The sequence below is a fragment of the Idiotropiscis lumnitzeri genome, chromosome 5, assembly GCF_059441095.1.
Source record: "Idiotropiscis lumnitzeri isolate Australia: NSW breed Sydney's pygmy pipehorse chromosome 5, RoL_Ilum_1.0, whole genome shotgun sequence".
In the NCBI taxonomy this organism is placed as follows: domain Eukaryota; kingdom Metazoa; phylum Chordata; class Actinopteri; order Syngnathiformes; family Syngnathidae; genus Idiotropiscis; species Idiotropiscis lumnitzeri.
In genome coordinates this window covers 18992306-19005393 of record NC_142395.1, presented here as the reverse complement: position 1 = coordinate 19005393, position 13088 = coordinate 18992306, and the positions used below count along the sequence as shown (strand labels likewise).

The following is a 13088-nucleotide window of genomic DNA, read 5'->3' as shown; positions in this document are numbered from 1 at the left end:
AACATGAAGACACAATTTGCTTTAGTGAGCCACAAAAAAAGATGCCTGATAAGGTCCCCAGGCCTTGAATATTCTCTGCATGGGCGTTCCTTTTGACTTTGTGATACCACACCAAACCATCGGATGGCAGTAAATGATAAGTACAAAACAGTTCTGGGACAGTATAAGCCAAAAAGAACAGCAGTGTACAATTATTAGCATCTATATGACAAATAATAAGATAGATGACACCAATGTAGGAATGCCTTCAGTTAATGCAGTCACGTGAGTGGAAGCCATTGAATTGTAACAGCAGACAAAGCTGATTTTTCCAGGAGAGAAAGAAAAAAAATCGCTTTCGGCGACTGCTTGGAGGAACCCGAAACCCTCGTTGAGTTTTAGTGCAGATTGTGAGGGGGCGGAGACATGGCTGCCCCGCATCCACAGGGAGCTTAACCGCTCGGAGTTGACTCAGTGCGGGTTGGAGCTACCCGGACAGCAGGCCTAGAGTTTACGCTAGCTCACAATGAGTTCTCGCTCGGTCCCGATGAGTTTGTTTTATTACCTCGCAGAAAGAGCTCACTCTTACCGATAGGCCTTTTTACCTTTATGTGATGGGCCACTCAGCAGAATCGCCCGCGATGATGTGACTGTGGCAACAAGTGACCCACTTAATAGAGTTCCAAGTGCCTCTGTGGGAGCGAAGCGACAAGCAGGAAACAGCCAGGGGTGTCGACCTCCTTACCCCGGTGAACTCTATATCGCGTCCCTGCGGGGCCACCGTGAGAAGTGGATCTTTTTGTTCGTTTTCTCAGTCTTGCTGCTCGTGTCGATATGGAACTAGTTGCGCTCTTAGGCGCATAGAGACAACCGGCGCGGTTTGTAGCATTTTTTTTATTGGATATAACAAGCCTTTTGGTACCGCGAGGAACCACCATGAGGAACACAGAGGAGGCGGAGGGCTTGGACGGCGAGGCCTCAAACACCTCCATGATCTCTGGGGCGAGCAGTCCCTATCAGCCCACGACAGAGCCAGTCCACGCGAGGAGTGTTTGGGGAGGCATTCGGTGCGATGTGGACTACCTCAAGTCTTACTTTGGTCTTTTAAAGGTAGTCGAGGTGGTAAGTTGTCTTTTTGTGTTAGGTTACTCCGTAAACACACTTCTTTTTCTATTGAGTCAATTAACAAACAGTACAGTAATATCACGTAATCATTCAATTGATGATATCACGAAATACATATACAATGCATCGATACATTGCGATATCACTATTAATTAAAATAGCCCGGCAAAAAAAGAGACAAATGTAAAAATTAAAGCACAGTAAAATAGAAAAAACTGCCTCTGGATATTTATAGGTAAGCTTTATAGGAAAAGGGCATTCAAAAGGTCATTATTGTATTGCTTTTCTTATTGTAAATTAATTTGATAGAGTAAAATACAAATTTCAACTCCAAGAGGAAAGGCACAAATCTGGGAAGGGATTTTGAACATTTCTGTTTGCAAATAAAAAATAAATCACATAAAGAATGATCAAATTAATTAGATATGCAAACTTGGGTTACTATAACCATACAAGTAGTTCTAATGAGTAATGACATACCATTTGTCCTCAAATGAGCTAGTAACATATGGTCACCGTGGAATTAAACTGCACAGTCTGCGTTCAAGTGATGGATTAGATACTCCGATGTAGTCCTAATTCTAATGTATGATTTAAACCCCTTACATGTACGGCATAACACATATTTATAATTCCCTGTCGTATTAACGTTTTTACAATATTGCTTGTTTGAAATTCGTTATTTCAATGACTTGCACACCTGTCTGAATATGTTACTTAGTGATAGGTTCCTCTGTATTGTAGTACAGTACTCCCTGACACTTGTCCACAAGCCAACACTTATTCGACAACAAAGTGTGAATTGAGGACAGCTGCCTGAAAACACTGTCAAAGTCTTCACCATTTGACTTGTTCACCACCTCTTAGTTTGACAGTGTTTTGTTGTTTTAAGTGCAAGTAGCCAGAATCGAGAGCGGAAGCCTCTACCTGTGACAATTGACCGGTGTTTGTTTGAAAATATGGAAGTGGGCTTCTATATAGTATTTAATTCTATCTTCCTATGAAAGCCATTTTTTGTTCCAGCATGATTGTTCCCTAGTGCACACACAAGCATGCTAGGTAGTGAGTTTGATGTGGAAGTAGTTCAGAGCCATGACCTCAACCCCAACAAATGTATTTGGGATGAACTATAGTATGAGTTAATCTCTCCAAGACTCTATTTTCTCTTCCATTTGCATTTAGTTTAATTTTTACCCTTAAGTAGGCCACCCGTGAGTCTCGTGGAATCTGAGTTAGCCTGCTCACAACCATCTCCACAAAAATGTGTTTACAATTAAACACAGGCAATGTAAGCATTCTCTGTGCTCTCATTACACATATTCTATCCGAATGATCTGCTCTTCTTCTTTTCAGTTTAAGCTACGTCTAAAGTATGTCTCCTTCACAAACAAGGACAGCTGAATTCCATCCAAGTTTGCATTTGGTATGTTAGTGGAAGCCTGCAAGTCTCACCGCCAGATGTTTTTTCTTCCTTAGCAGGCAGTTTTTCTGCTTCATTCTGTAAAAGCATTTACTCTGCCCCAAATGGGGTCATGTCATTATATTTTGCACCTGGTGTAGGTCAAAATAAACAGAGATGATGACAAATTGTGAATGACCAAAAGGTTATTGGAGTGTTAGTATAGTTTGCAGCATTGGAGTATTGATGTCGAAATAGATACTGTTTTAAACTTGATACCGCAAGTAGGGCTGGGCGATAAACCGAAAATGTACCGTTACCGAAATTTATTACAATGACCGAAATCATTTTGCCCATGTCGGTAAATTCGGTGTTAAAAAAAAAAGAAAAGCCTTTTCTGTCTGCGGCAATGTTCATGCCCCTTTAAGACGACTACAGCGCCTCTAGTCACGTGACTCTACCAGTCTGCTCGAGAAAGAAAACAGACGTCGCTGTCGTAGCTGGGATTCAAATCCAGAAGCTTTTTCACCACCCACAACACAACCATGCTGTGCTGAAAGTTCAAAGTGAGAAGCAAGGTTCGACAAGTGACAACAGCCCATTAATGGAGGCAACACCGCACGAGAGAACGTCTCAGAGGTGGACGCGATAGCCTAGCACATAGCTAAAGAGAAAGCTCCTCTAGTTACAGTGGCGCGCACAGGATTTAAACGCCTCATGAACGTAACCGACGAGAGGTACAAAAATATTTGTCGCAAACAGCACTTCCCGATATGGACAACATCGGGACGGGAGCTTAAACATGTCAAGCATTTTGCATCCACATCCGACTTGTGGTCGAGTCGCAACATGGATCCCTGTTTGAGCCTGACTGTGCATTACATAGATGACAAGTGGCGACTGCGCACCAGAGTACTCGAGACGGCACATTTCCCCCCGATGATGCACACTTGTTTATTTGGCTTGCGTTGACATTTTCTTGCATTTTATTTAGCATTTTTTTTGTTTGGCATTATTTACATCATGACAGCATCTTGGCGCAATCTATTTGCAGAAAAAGATTTTGCAAGAGGTACCCTTGTTCTTTGTGACATCGTTCAAGTCATGCAAAGCAAGCTATTTGGAATGTTTATTCAAATGATTTTTGTACTTTTATTTTTCATTGAAAGTAATGTGTACCAGTTGGTCAATAAAAAACATTTATGTTGATTTTCGTCCACGGGGGAAATTTATCGTGCATTTATCGTTATTGAGGTAAAATTGCTCAATTTCTCGCGATATTGATTTGAGGTCATATCGCCCAGCCCTAACCGCAAGTCAACTTCCCATGGATGGTTATGGCAGCTTCTGCTGAACCTGTACTTAGCAACAACTTGTACTGTACTGTACAGACCGGTCATCCACCACCCAACCCCCTTCTGACCACCTCCTTGTGTCACATGAAACCTGACCATGTTTTGTCCTCAACAAAGCCTAACCGATATTCAGCCTGTTCCTCATTCAATGTTGAGAATTTCTTGAGACGAATCATTCTGCTTCCCAGCACCTTTGCAAACTATTGTGTTCCTGAAATATTACACTGAGGTGCTCGAGATGTAATGAACTTTCCAGATGGTCCCAAATGTCTGTGAGCGCTTCCTGCTTAGAGAGACACTGCGGTCACTTCTGGTTGAAATGTTACTTATTCAGCTCCGGGAGGGCGAAATAAAGAATGTTGTGCCTCCTTGTGGGGAGAAATACATGCCATAGCCTACATATTCACCTTACCCTCTGTTTCCAGCAAACAGACTGTGAGTTGCTGTTCAAGCATTTCCATGTTACCATTTTTTGGCATTCTCTTTTGCAGTCTTTGCAGTTATTGTGTTTTCTTGGCACAAATAATGGTATTTAAAATAATAGCGATGATAATCCGGACATAAGCAGCTGGCGAGAGATGTTGTGTGATTATGCATTTGCACACACTACGTACGGGTGAAGGCGGACATCTAATTGTTACTTACAAGATTATCCAATATGAAGCGTTGTTTACCTCCTGTTTGGCAGCTCGACACCTGCTAGCTGCTACGCAGGGACTTTTGGGGAAGTAAAGCTTTTTCTCTCATAGACATGACATCATCCCTAAACATTTGCAGCCTTGCACTCTTTTTGGGTGGAACCTCTTTTGGTTGTGTTACAGACAAAAAACTGCTGCATCCAACTCCACGCTTTGATAAGTTGCGCTTGCTCAACTTCTTTAGAGAGATGGCATTCTTACCCCCAAGCCAAGCCAGTTTGGTTGTTGTCTGTGTTGCTTTGCAAGATTTGTCAAACATAACTGAGAAGAGGGTTGTGGCTCTGTGGAATTTCCAAAGGAATAAGCGTTAGCGTTTTGGGTGCAGTATTATTTTACAATTAATTTTTGTTCAAATAGAAGATGTCTCTTAAGTGTAAAAATAATCATCCAGTCTATTTATTATCTGCATGTGCTTGGAACTGTTCTTGCATTATTTTGCATACACGTGATAGCTACCGCTTAACCTTTGTTAAAGTTTAAACATAAGTTCATTGTTATACAATGGCAGAGTTGGATGAGACGGGATGTTGCATTGGTTTTGTTCTTGGTTCTGGTGAGTCTCAGAGATTTGGACGACTCTCACCCAGTCAGTTATCTGCATGCGGTTTCACCAGGCCTTTTGTGGCAAAAGAACACCTAAATAGCGGAATTCCTCCCATACTGCGGTTTGTTGATGACTTGGCTGGTGGAAGGCATCCACACTGGCTGCCAAGAGTCGACTCGTGAGATGGGTTCATGGCCTCGCCGCTACTCATAGGACAATCTTTTCATCATCAAGACAAACCACAATTTCTTTGTAAAAATTCACAAATACAGAAAGTTGGAGTCCCCTTTTTGCTCTGCGCATGCCATTTTATAATCTTATGCTTCAACGAATATATCTATTTTTTTTCATTCTTCAAAATAAAAGTACAAAACTGTACCAAAGAGTGACTAGCCCCTACAAATACCCGTGATAGAGAATGAGCTAAATTGTGCTCAAAACATCCGCCTGTTTTACCTTTTGAGACAAGGTTGATGGATCTTTGTAATCATTTTTTTTTTGTCTCCTTCTCAAATCGTGACCGGCTGCACTGGCTTGCCTTAAAAAACAATTCGTAGCATAAAACAAAGAAGACACACTCTTTGATCACATTGTTTGACTGTTTATTAAGATGCTTTAAATGCAATTTATACAAACATTGAGATATTACAGTGTAAGACCGCTTGGTTTCATAACAAAACCACACATCACCTTCCGAAGTCCTGTGCAAACATGACCTTGATATGAAATATTATGGTCAATAATTAGCCAGTTAGTACAGGTGCAAACATGGTTATAAACCAGGGATCATACGTGAATAATGTGTAACTCAGGGGTCATGAACCTTTTTGAAACTGATATATGCAAAGTACTTTCGGTTTGCTACGCACTGCTGAAGTTTCTCAAATTATTTGGAGGTAAATCATTTCTTTTCTGAGCAGGATGACTATTTGGCCTGCAATGCTGACCTTTGACCTACATTAAAAACAAAAAACCTGTCACAAAATATATCAATAAATATATATTTTTTTTGTTAATACTCATTACGTCTTACAGATATCCATCCGATCAGAAGTTTTATTATGCTTTTTGATATTGCCGTTGTGTAACTGTTTACAACAGTCCTTTTAATCTATCACCCTCTAGGTCCTGTCACTTATTGGGTTCATCTGCATAGAAACCATCATGATGTGTTCCCCGTGCAGTGGCGTCTACTTCTTCGAGTTTGTCAGCTGCACTGCCTTTGTGGTCACCGGCACCCTCTTGGTGATTTTCTCCCTCAACCTGCACACCAAAGTGCCCCAGATCAACTGGAACCTCACGGTTGGTACACAAGTCAATGACACAGTCATGTGCCAAAGGCGTTCTTTTAGTGCTCCATCTGCTTTTATTTTTGCTATTCTGATATTCGATTATAAAGCCCCCGGTTTTGCATTCAGAACAAACTCAGTGCACTGTGGCATTTGCAGCAGAACCGCGGGTCACTAATGTAAAAGGATATTTTAGTAAGGATTCCATTTTCGCCAGTAAAAAGTAAATATGTATAAAATGAATTTGATAAATTAGTTTTTTCATATTCAATGAACACCTTCAAAAACACATTTTGCAGCTGGCTGTCGACTGAAAATGACATTATATGCGATGAGGGCTCAGATAACAATCACTGCTCAATTTGGGAACTTCACATGAGCCGTGACTGCTTGTTATCCGAGCCCTCAGCCCGTGATGACATTTAACTGATATTTTCGGTGGGGAGGGGGGTTAAATTTACCGGCATTTTTTGCCGTTATTTCGAATTCAAATCGGCATCACAAAAAAATTGACATACGGTACTAATTCAGCCAATCGGAACGTCATTAGTGTTTTGTCAGATGCTGATTGGCGGTTGTGATCTGTCAGTGGATTTAGCTGCTTGCCTTGCTGATCACTTGCGTTTCCCTTCGTGGTATTGAACACAATTTTGGATGAGTGGAATCCCGACATACATCGTGCGGTTCCAAAACAACATTGGTGGAGCCACACGAGTATACAAAGGCAGAAACACAGCCAGCCTTCAACTGCCCATTACCATGTCCGTTACAAAGAAAACTCCCAAAATTTGCTGATGTCGGTAGAAGGGCTGAGATCATGTTAACACGCAGTTGTGCAAAAAGTCGGGAGCCCTGCATTCAAGCCCCAGAATCAAGTTGTCCTGTATATGTGCCTGGCGCAGATGGAAGTTGCATTGAGACAAAAGTAGTGGAATGATTAGCATCTGTGGGCAATTTTCAACCTTTTTGGGGTTTGTCAGTTACACTATTCGCAACAGCACTCAGTTGCAAAACTATGTGAACTGCATGATGTGCAGAACGAATTATGTGTATGATGTGTGACCATTCCACGTGGATGCTGTTTATCTGAAAATTTGGTTAGTTGACTCGTGAAATGTTGCCATGCCTAATATTACTGTTTGTCGTTTGCAAAGTACATTGTTCCTCCTTCTTATGAATGTTGCCACTAACTGACCTGTGATTGGAGTTGAGAGTGCGTGTATTTAAAATCTTCCAAATGACAAGATTGTAAAGTGCACGGACGTTGGTGGGAGGCCATCGAGCTCCATAGTGTCACTCGAACATGCCGTGTCAGCTGGAACCAAATGAACTGGTTGGTTTTCTTGACACTGCTTGCCCGACTTTTACTATTTGCCTAAACACACAAGATGGTGTTGTCTGAGCAGCAGGGACTGGAAAATAGCTTTTAGCTGTAATTCCAGAAGCCACACATCTTGCATGTCACAGTCAAGCAACGGATGTTAAACCAAAAGCCCAAATCCAACTGTAGCTATCAGATTGCCTTCTAGCATCATTGGTATGCTCTTATGCCTCAAGCGAGGGAAAATGGTGGTCATGTGGCTTAAATACGAGTTTGTTAGTTATGGAGTGACTGCAGCCAGTTTGAGTTTGCGAATTTAGAGAAATTAGACACGCCGCCGGTGATCAGCAGCGTTGCATCTAATTGAATTCTCTGGTTTGATCTTATTTGTCAACATTTTTTGCATTCCATCATTTCCTTTTCTGCTGTGGTTTACTGGACTGTCTGGTTACAGCTTCATGTGTTTTCCACTCAGTGTAGGATGATGATACCTATGAGAACTGAGGAATGAGCAAGATTTACTCATCAGCAGATGGTCTTTTATGTCTTTTGTGCTGCGTTGGTGAGTCATCGCTGGACTTGTTCATTGTAATGGTTTTCATGAAAACAGATAATGTAGTCCTGTGTTGCACGATAGCTTTTATTTTCAATTGTATTCCTTTTATGAACATTGTTGATAGCTTACTACTGTGCTTCCTTCCCCTTCAGTCATTTCAAACTGCGGCTCGATGCTGCCATTGCACTCACTGAGCAAGTTCTGCACGAGGGTTTTGATCATGTGATTATGTGCTATGTGACTCCGTCTCCTCAATTTCACCCTCTATGGTGGCTTTGGAAGCGCTGCAGGGAAAAGTTGGGTCCTAAACCCCCCACTCAAGCTCCTTCTGGCTGGAAATAACAGCATGCAGCACAATCATTTGGCCAAATAATGGCAGCTGATTAAAATTTTCAATTAAATCAGGTATTCGGGGCACAACACTGAGGGGAAAATAAAAGTAAAAAAAAAAAAAAATCTAATTTTCTTTGTTGTACCACGAGGTTGTTGAGTAGACTTTAAATTAAAGCAATGCATAATTCAAGTGGGCTTTTTTACAGACGTGATTGTGAGTGTGAATGGTTGTTCATCTTTACGTGAACTGCAACTGGCTTGGTGACCAGTTCAGGGTGTACACTAGGGCTGCCGATGTTAGTCGACTAATGGTGACAACGTTAGCGATCCAAATAGTTGACAATTAACTTAAGTAGTTGATGAGTTGTTTATTTCCATATTTATTGATTTGGCGCATTGCTTTTCTCTTGAAACAGCCTCGTCTCACACTTTTGCCCGCTGGCTCGATGCCCGTCTAGGGCGCACGTGCGTTTTACTATTATTTCTTTTAATTCGTGACATGTAAGCTAGCTGTAGGTAGCACACACGCACACACGCACACACACACTCCTGTTTCGTACATGGATTTGCTCAGTCATCACATCACATTTCAAAACGTAACCACTATCGAAACACATGTTTCCCTTCCATCTATAATATGCTGTGTACTTTAAAATGTTGACTTATTGAAGCTGTTGTCGCACGAATTTATTTGCTTGTCGGTCCACACACTCCACCCTCCCCTTCGTGTTTTTTATGGTCAGCCACAGAAACTGGAGTATTGTTCAGTAAGCTGGCTCCTGCACTATCAGTGGAAGTGTATAAATTACATGAGAGAGGAATTGTTTCCAATTGTAATGTCAGGATGTGCGAAACCAACTTTCAAGAAACAATCATTTTATAGTGTTTACATGCGTTTTACAAGGCTGGTTTCAATTGCTATAAAGTTTCATTTAGTATTTTTTTTTAGTTCATGTCGAGGCGCTGACTGAGTTCGGGCCAAGGCTCGAGCGGAGTGCCCGCGGTTTGCTCTGGTCTGGTGTTATTTAAGGTTTTACAGAGTGTCGGCTGGGCGAACAGGGAATGCGTGAGACTGAACTGACTGGATGTGTGATATGTTTGCGTCCCCGCATGAGACAGGACCCTAAAAAGTTGGACTAGATCCTGTTGAACCGGTTGGGTGTGTCAGTTCGGGGTGTGCTTGTGTGTGTGTTGGGATATATGCTCAGTTTGTGTGCAAAGCGGGGTGTGGTTTGAATTACGGTTGAAGATTTTAACACTGCTTTCCATTGTTATGGTTAAGTAAAATGGGGGTACTAATTAACCCCCATGAGGTGACATTATTGTGACCGCTTCATTTACTGCAAGTGTGTTAGTTTGTCATGACCAAAAAAAGAAACAGAAAAAAACAAGCTTGTGCTAATTGAAATCATGCATCCCAACGTGACGGGCTATCATCTTTAAGCCCTTCCTAAACTGTCTTAAAATGAGAAAGAAATCCGTGTTAAGGAAGTAGTTCTCTGCTTTGGGGGATGTCAGCAATATGAAGTGCTCACCACCTTTGAACTAGGTACTTCCTGCAGGTCTAAATGAGCTCTAATGAATCAGCGGGGATGCAGTCTGAGTGGTTATTTGCGCAAACCAAATTGTTGTTTTTCTTAATTTGCAGTCAAAGCAAACGCCTAATTCACAGTGTGTATGTTTTGGTGTGTTCTTGTAGGATTTGGGCAACACGGCAGCCAGCACCTTCCTCTTCTTCTTGTCATCGCTCGTGCTTGCGTGCATAAACCACAACACTGGAGCTGAAATAGCGGCAGTGGTGAGTATGCGGGCAACAAGCTGATTGTTTTACATGCCTGCAGACATCTCTTTACTCAAAGAGCTAATTGATTGTCCCTACTCAAGAACTGAAAGGCCATTTATCGGTTCCTTTTTTTTTTTTTTTGTCATGTGTTTTTAATAAAGAAAAATAGAAATGTATTGTATAGAAACTAAGGCTGTCAGTCCTTTTTAATCGTATTTGTGTGTATATATTTAATTAAATTAATTAAATAATTAATAATAATAATAAATAAATAATACATATTTATAAATAAATAATTGCTGCTGTGTAAATTGTCTATATTGGCAGCAGTGCACTGCATTTCTAGCGGGTAATTTATACATGGACATGTCTGCTGCGTTGTGTGGAATTCCCTCAGTACAGGGAGTACCAAATAAGGGGCGTGTGTGAATCCGCTTTGCTCATTAACATGCACTCCTGATTAAAAAAAATAATAATAATAAAAGACAATGATAGAGATATATTAACTAGTGTTATAAAGTGTAATTATTACAATAGGACTAATGTTCGATGTGGGACTTTTTTTCGCACAAGTCTACTGACGCTTAACTACATCATTCTCATCTGTGCAGTTATGCCTCTCAGGACTATTTCTGTTTAGTGGGATGTCTGGACATTCATGCAGACACAGTTGTATGCTTCAAAAAAATATGTGCTGCAAGTGTCACAATCTAAATTAACCCATACTTCTTTTATGAACAGCCTGGTCATGGGGTGTTTGCAAGTTTCCCACCACAATTGTGAATTGTTGTTCACTTCCGTTTTCCTCTTGTGTGCAGACCTTTGGCTTCCTGGCCACAGGTGTGTACAGCCTCAACACTTTCCTGGCGGTACGGCGGTGGCGCCGCGGTAACGGGAGTCAGAGAGCGGCTCAGAACAGCGAGTACATGCGAGCGCGCACGGCCTCTCGTGGCGAAATGGAAGCAAGGCCCGAACTCGCATGAGCGGACAGTCTGAATGGAAATCACATGACTGACAGCTGACAGAGAGGCTCACGGCTTCTCGTGGAACAGTCACCTCAACTCGTGCTTTGGCACAACACTCCCAACACTTTGGCTCGGCTTCCTGAGCCGCAAAAGTGCTTCCCGCTTTGTTGACCAAGAGTCCAATGCAAATATTCCACAATAACAAGACTCACTAAAGAGTCACATTTTTATCCATGTGTGTCTCCACATCAGAATTGAGCGGGAAGGACCACTTCACTTCACTTCAGCTGCACACAAACTTGTCCTGACTCAACTTTGGACTTACTCAAGTTGAGCTGTCTGAGTCGCTTTTGTCACTTGTCTGTCAGTGGTGATGATGAACTAGCTCTTTTCTCTACTGATACCATCTGTTGGCCAAACAAGACTGATCGAGTGTTTGTAATCGTTAGAGTACTCGCGCTGATTTAGTTCATTTCTTCCTTGTCTTGATGAACTGCCTTTTAACCTGTGATGTTTAGCCACTAAAAGAACTTTGCTGCGTGCAATCAAATCGTCTATTTTTAGCTTCTTTTTTTTTTACAACTCAAAATCATTCCATTCATTTATTCTTGGACAAAAACATGAAGGTTGCTGCCTGTATAATGTTTCTTAATCTATTTAGTTAGTTTTATGTCAATACTGTGAGTAAATAGTACGAGGCAAGAACACTTGATTTATTTTGTTTCGCTTTTGCACGTCAATGGTTTTTCAAAGTGATAACATGGAGCAAGTTAAAACACACGGAGTATGTAGCACATAATGGAAGCCCTCAGCCTATACTGCTTCTCAGGTTTTAGCGCGCCCTGCTAATTCTGAGGTTTGTGTGACAATCTAGTGTGCTTCATTGTAAGCACTTTTCATGTGCTTGTTCTATCATAAAGGTTTTTTTTTTTTTTCTTCTTCTTTTTAGTTGCTCTAATAATGCGTTTTATTTAGTTTTCAGTATTTTTCCTCACTTAAAATATATATTTATCAGCTTCGTCCAATCTGTTTATAATCAAACCTTAGTCATTCCTCCACATTATAAAACAACCATTCCATGACACTCATTAAATGCTTTTAGTGTGAATGTAATGTAGGCTTACTTATTTGACCCCGCACGCCAAGCCCTGCTTCAAAACACTTTACTGGTAGAGTGTATGCTTACTGTTTAGCGCCACCCTTTGGTCTTTTGCTAAAATGTAACTTTAGGCACAATCCATAACTGTGAGAGTGGAGCTTGACTTTTATGCATACACAAAATATAGTTAATACAGTGAGTCACTTCAGGTATTTATTATGCATTGCCTTTATGTTAATTCTGTTATTAAACTAATTGAACCAAAGACTGGCTGGATTCGTCCTTTTGTGATATAAGATGCATCAATTTTTTTCTGTTAGTTGTAAGATGTACAAAGTAATTGTTGTACTGAAGAGACCAATACAATGCTTTATTATTTGCATTATTATACGCCTCTGTAGTCATGACTGAGATATACCGTAAATAGACATTATGTAGAGTCACACCACACTTCTAAAGGAGGTCCTTGCTGTCACATATGCTTTGAATCAGTAATGGAAGGCTGGAGAAGTCATCTGCTATATAAATGTGATGTTAAAATGTTGCAAAATATTTAAAGTAATGTTTGGGCGTGATCGACTGCGCACTGACATACAGTGGAAATGTAAAAGATGACCACTGTAATCATTCTGAAATGTACAT

At 41.0% G+C, this 13088-nt stretch overlaps 1 protein-coding gene across 1 annotated transcript; it reads left to right on the top strand.

The window, feature by feature from the left end:
* The first annotated feature begins 159 nt into the window (after window positions 1-159).
* Window positions 160-12711, top strand: cmtm4 (CKLF-like MARVEL transmembrane domain containing 4). Its single transcript, XM_088297278.1, has 4 exons — window positions 160-1101; window positions 6226-6402; window positions 10299-10397; window positions 11201-12711. The coding sequence occupies exons 1-4, from the start codon at window positions 916-918 to the stop codon at window positions 11363-11365; spliced, it is 627 nt and encodes a 208-aa protein (XP_088153404.1). The 5' UTR covers window positions 160-915; the 3' UTR covers window positions 11366-12711.
* Window positions 12712-13088: the final 377 nt, after the last annotated feature.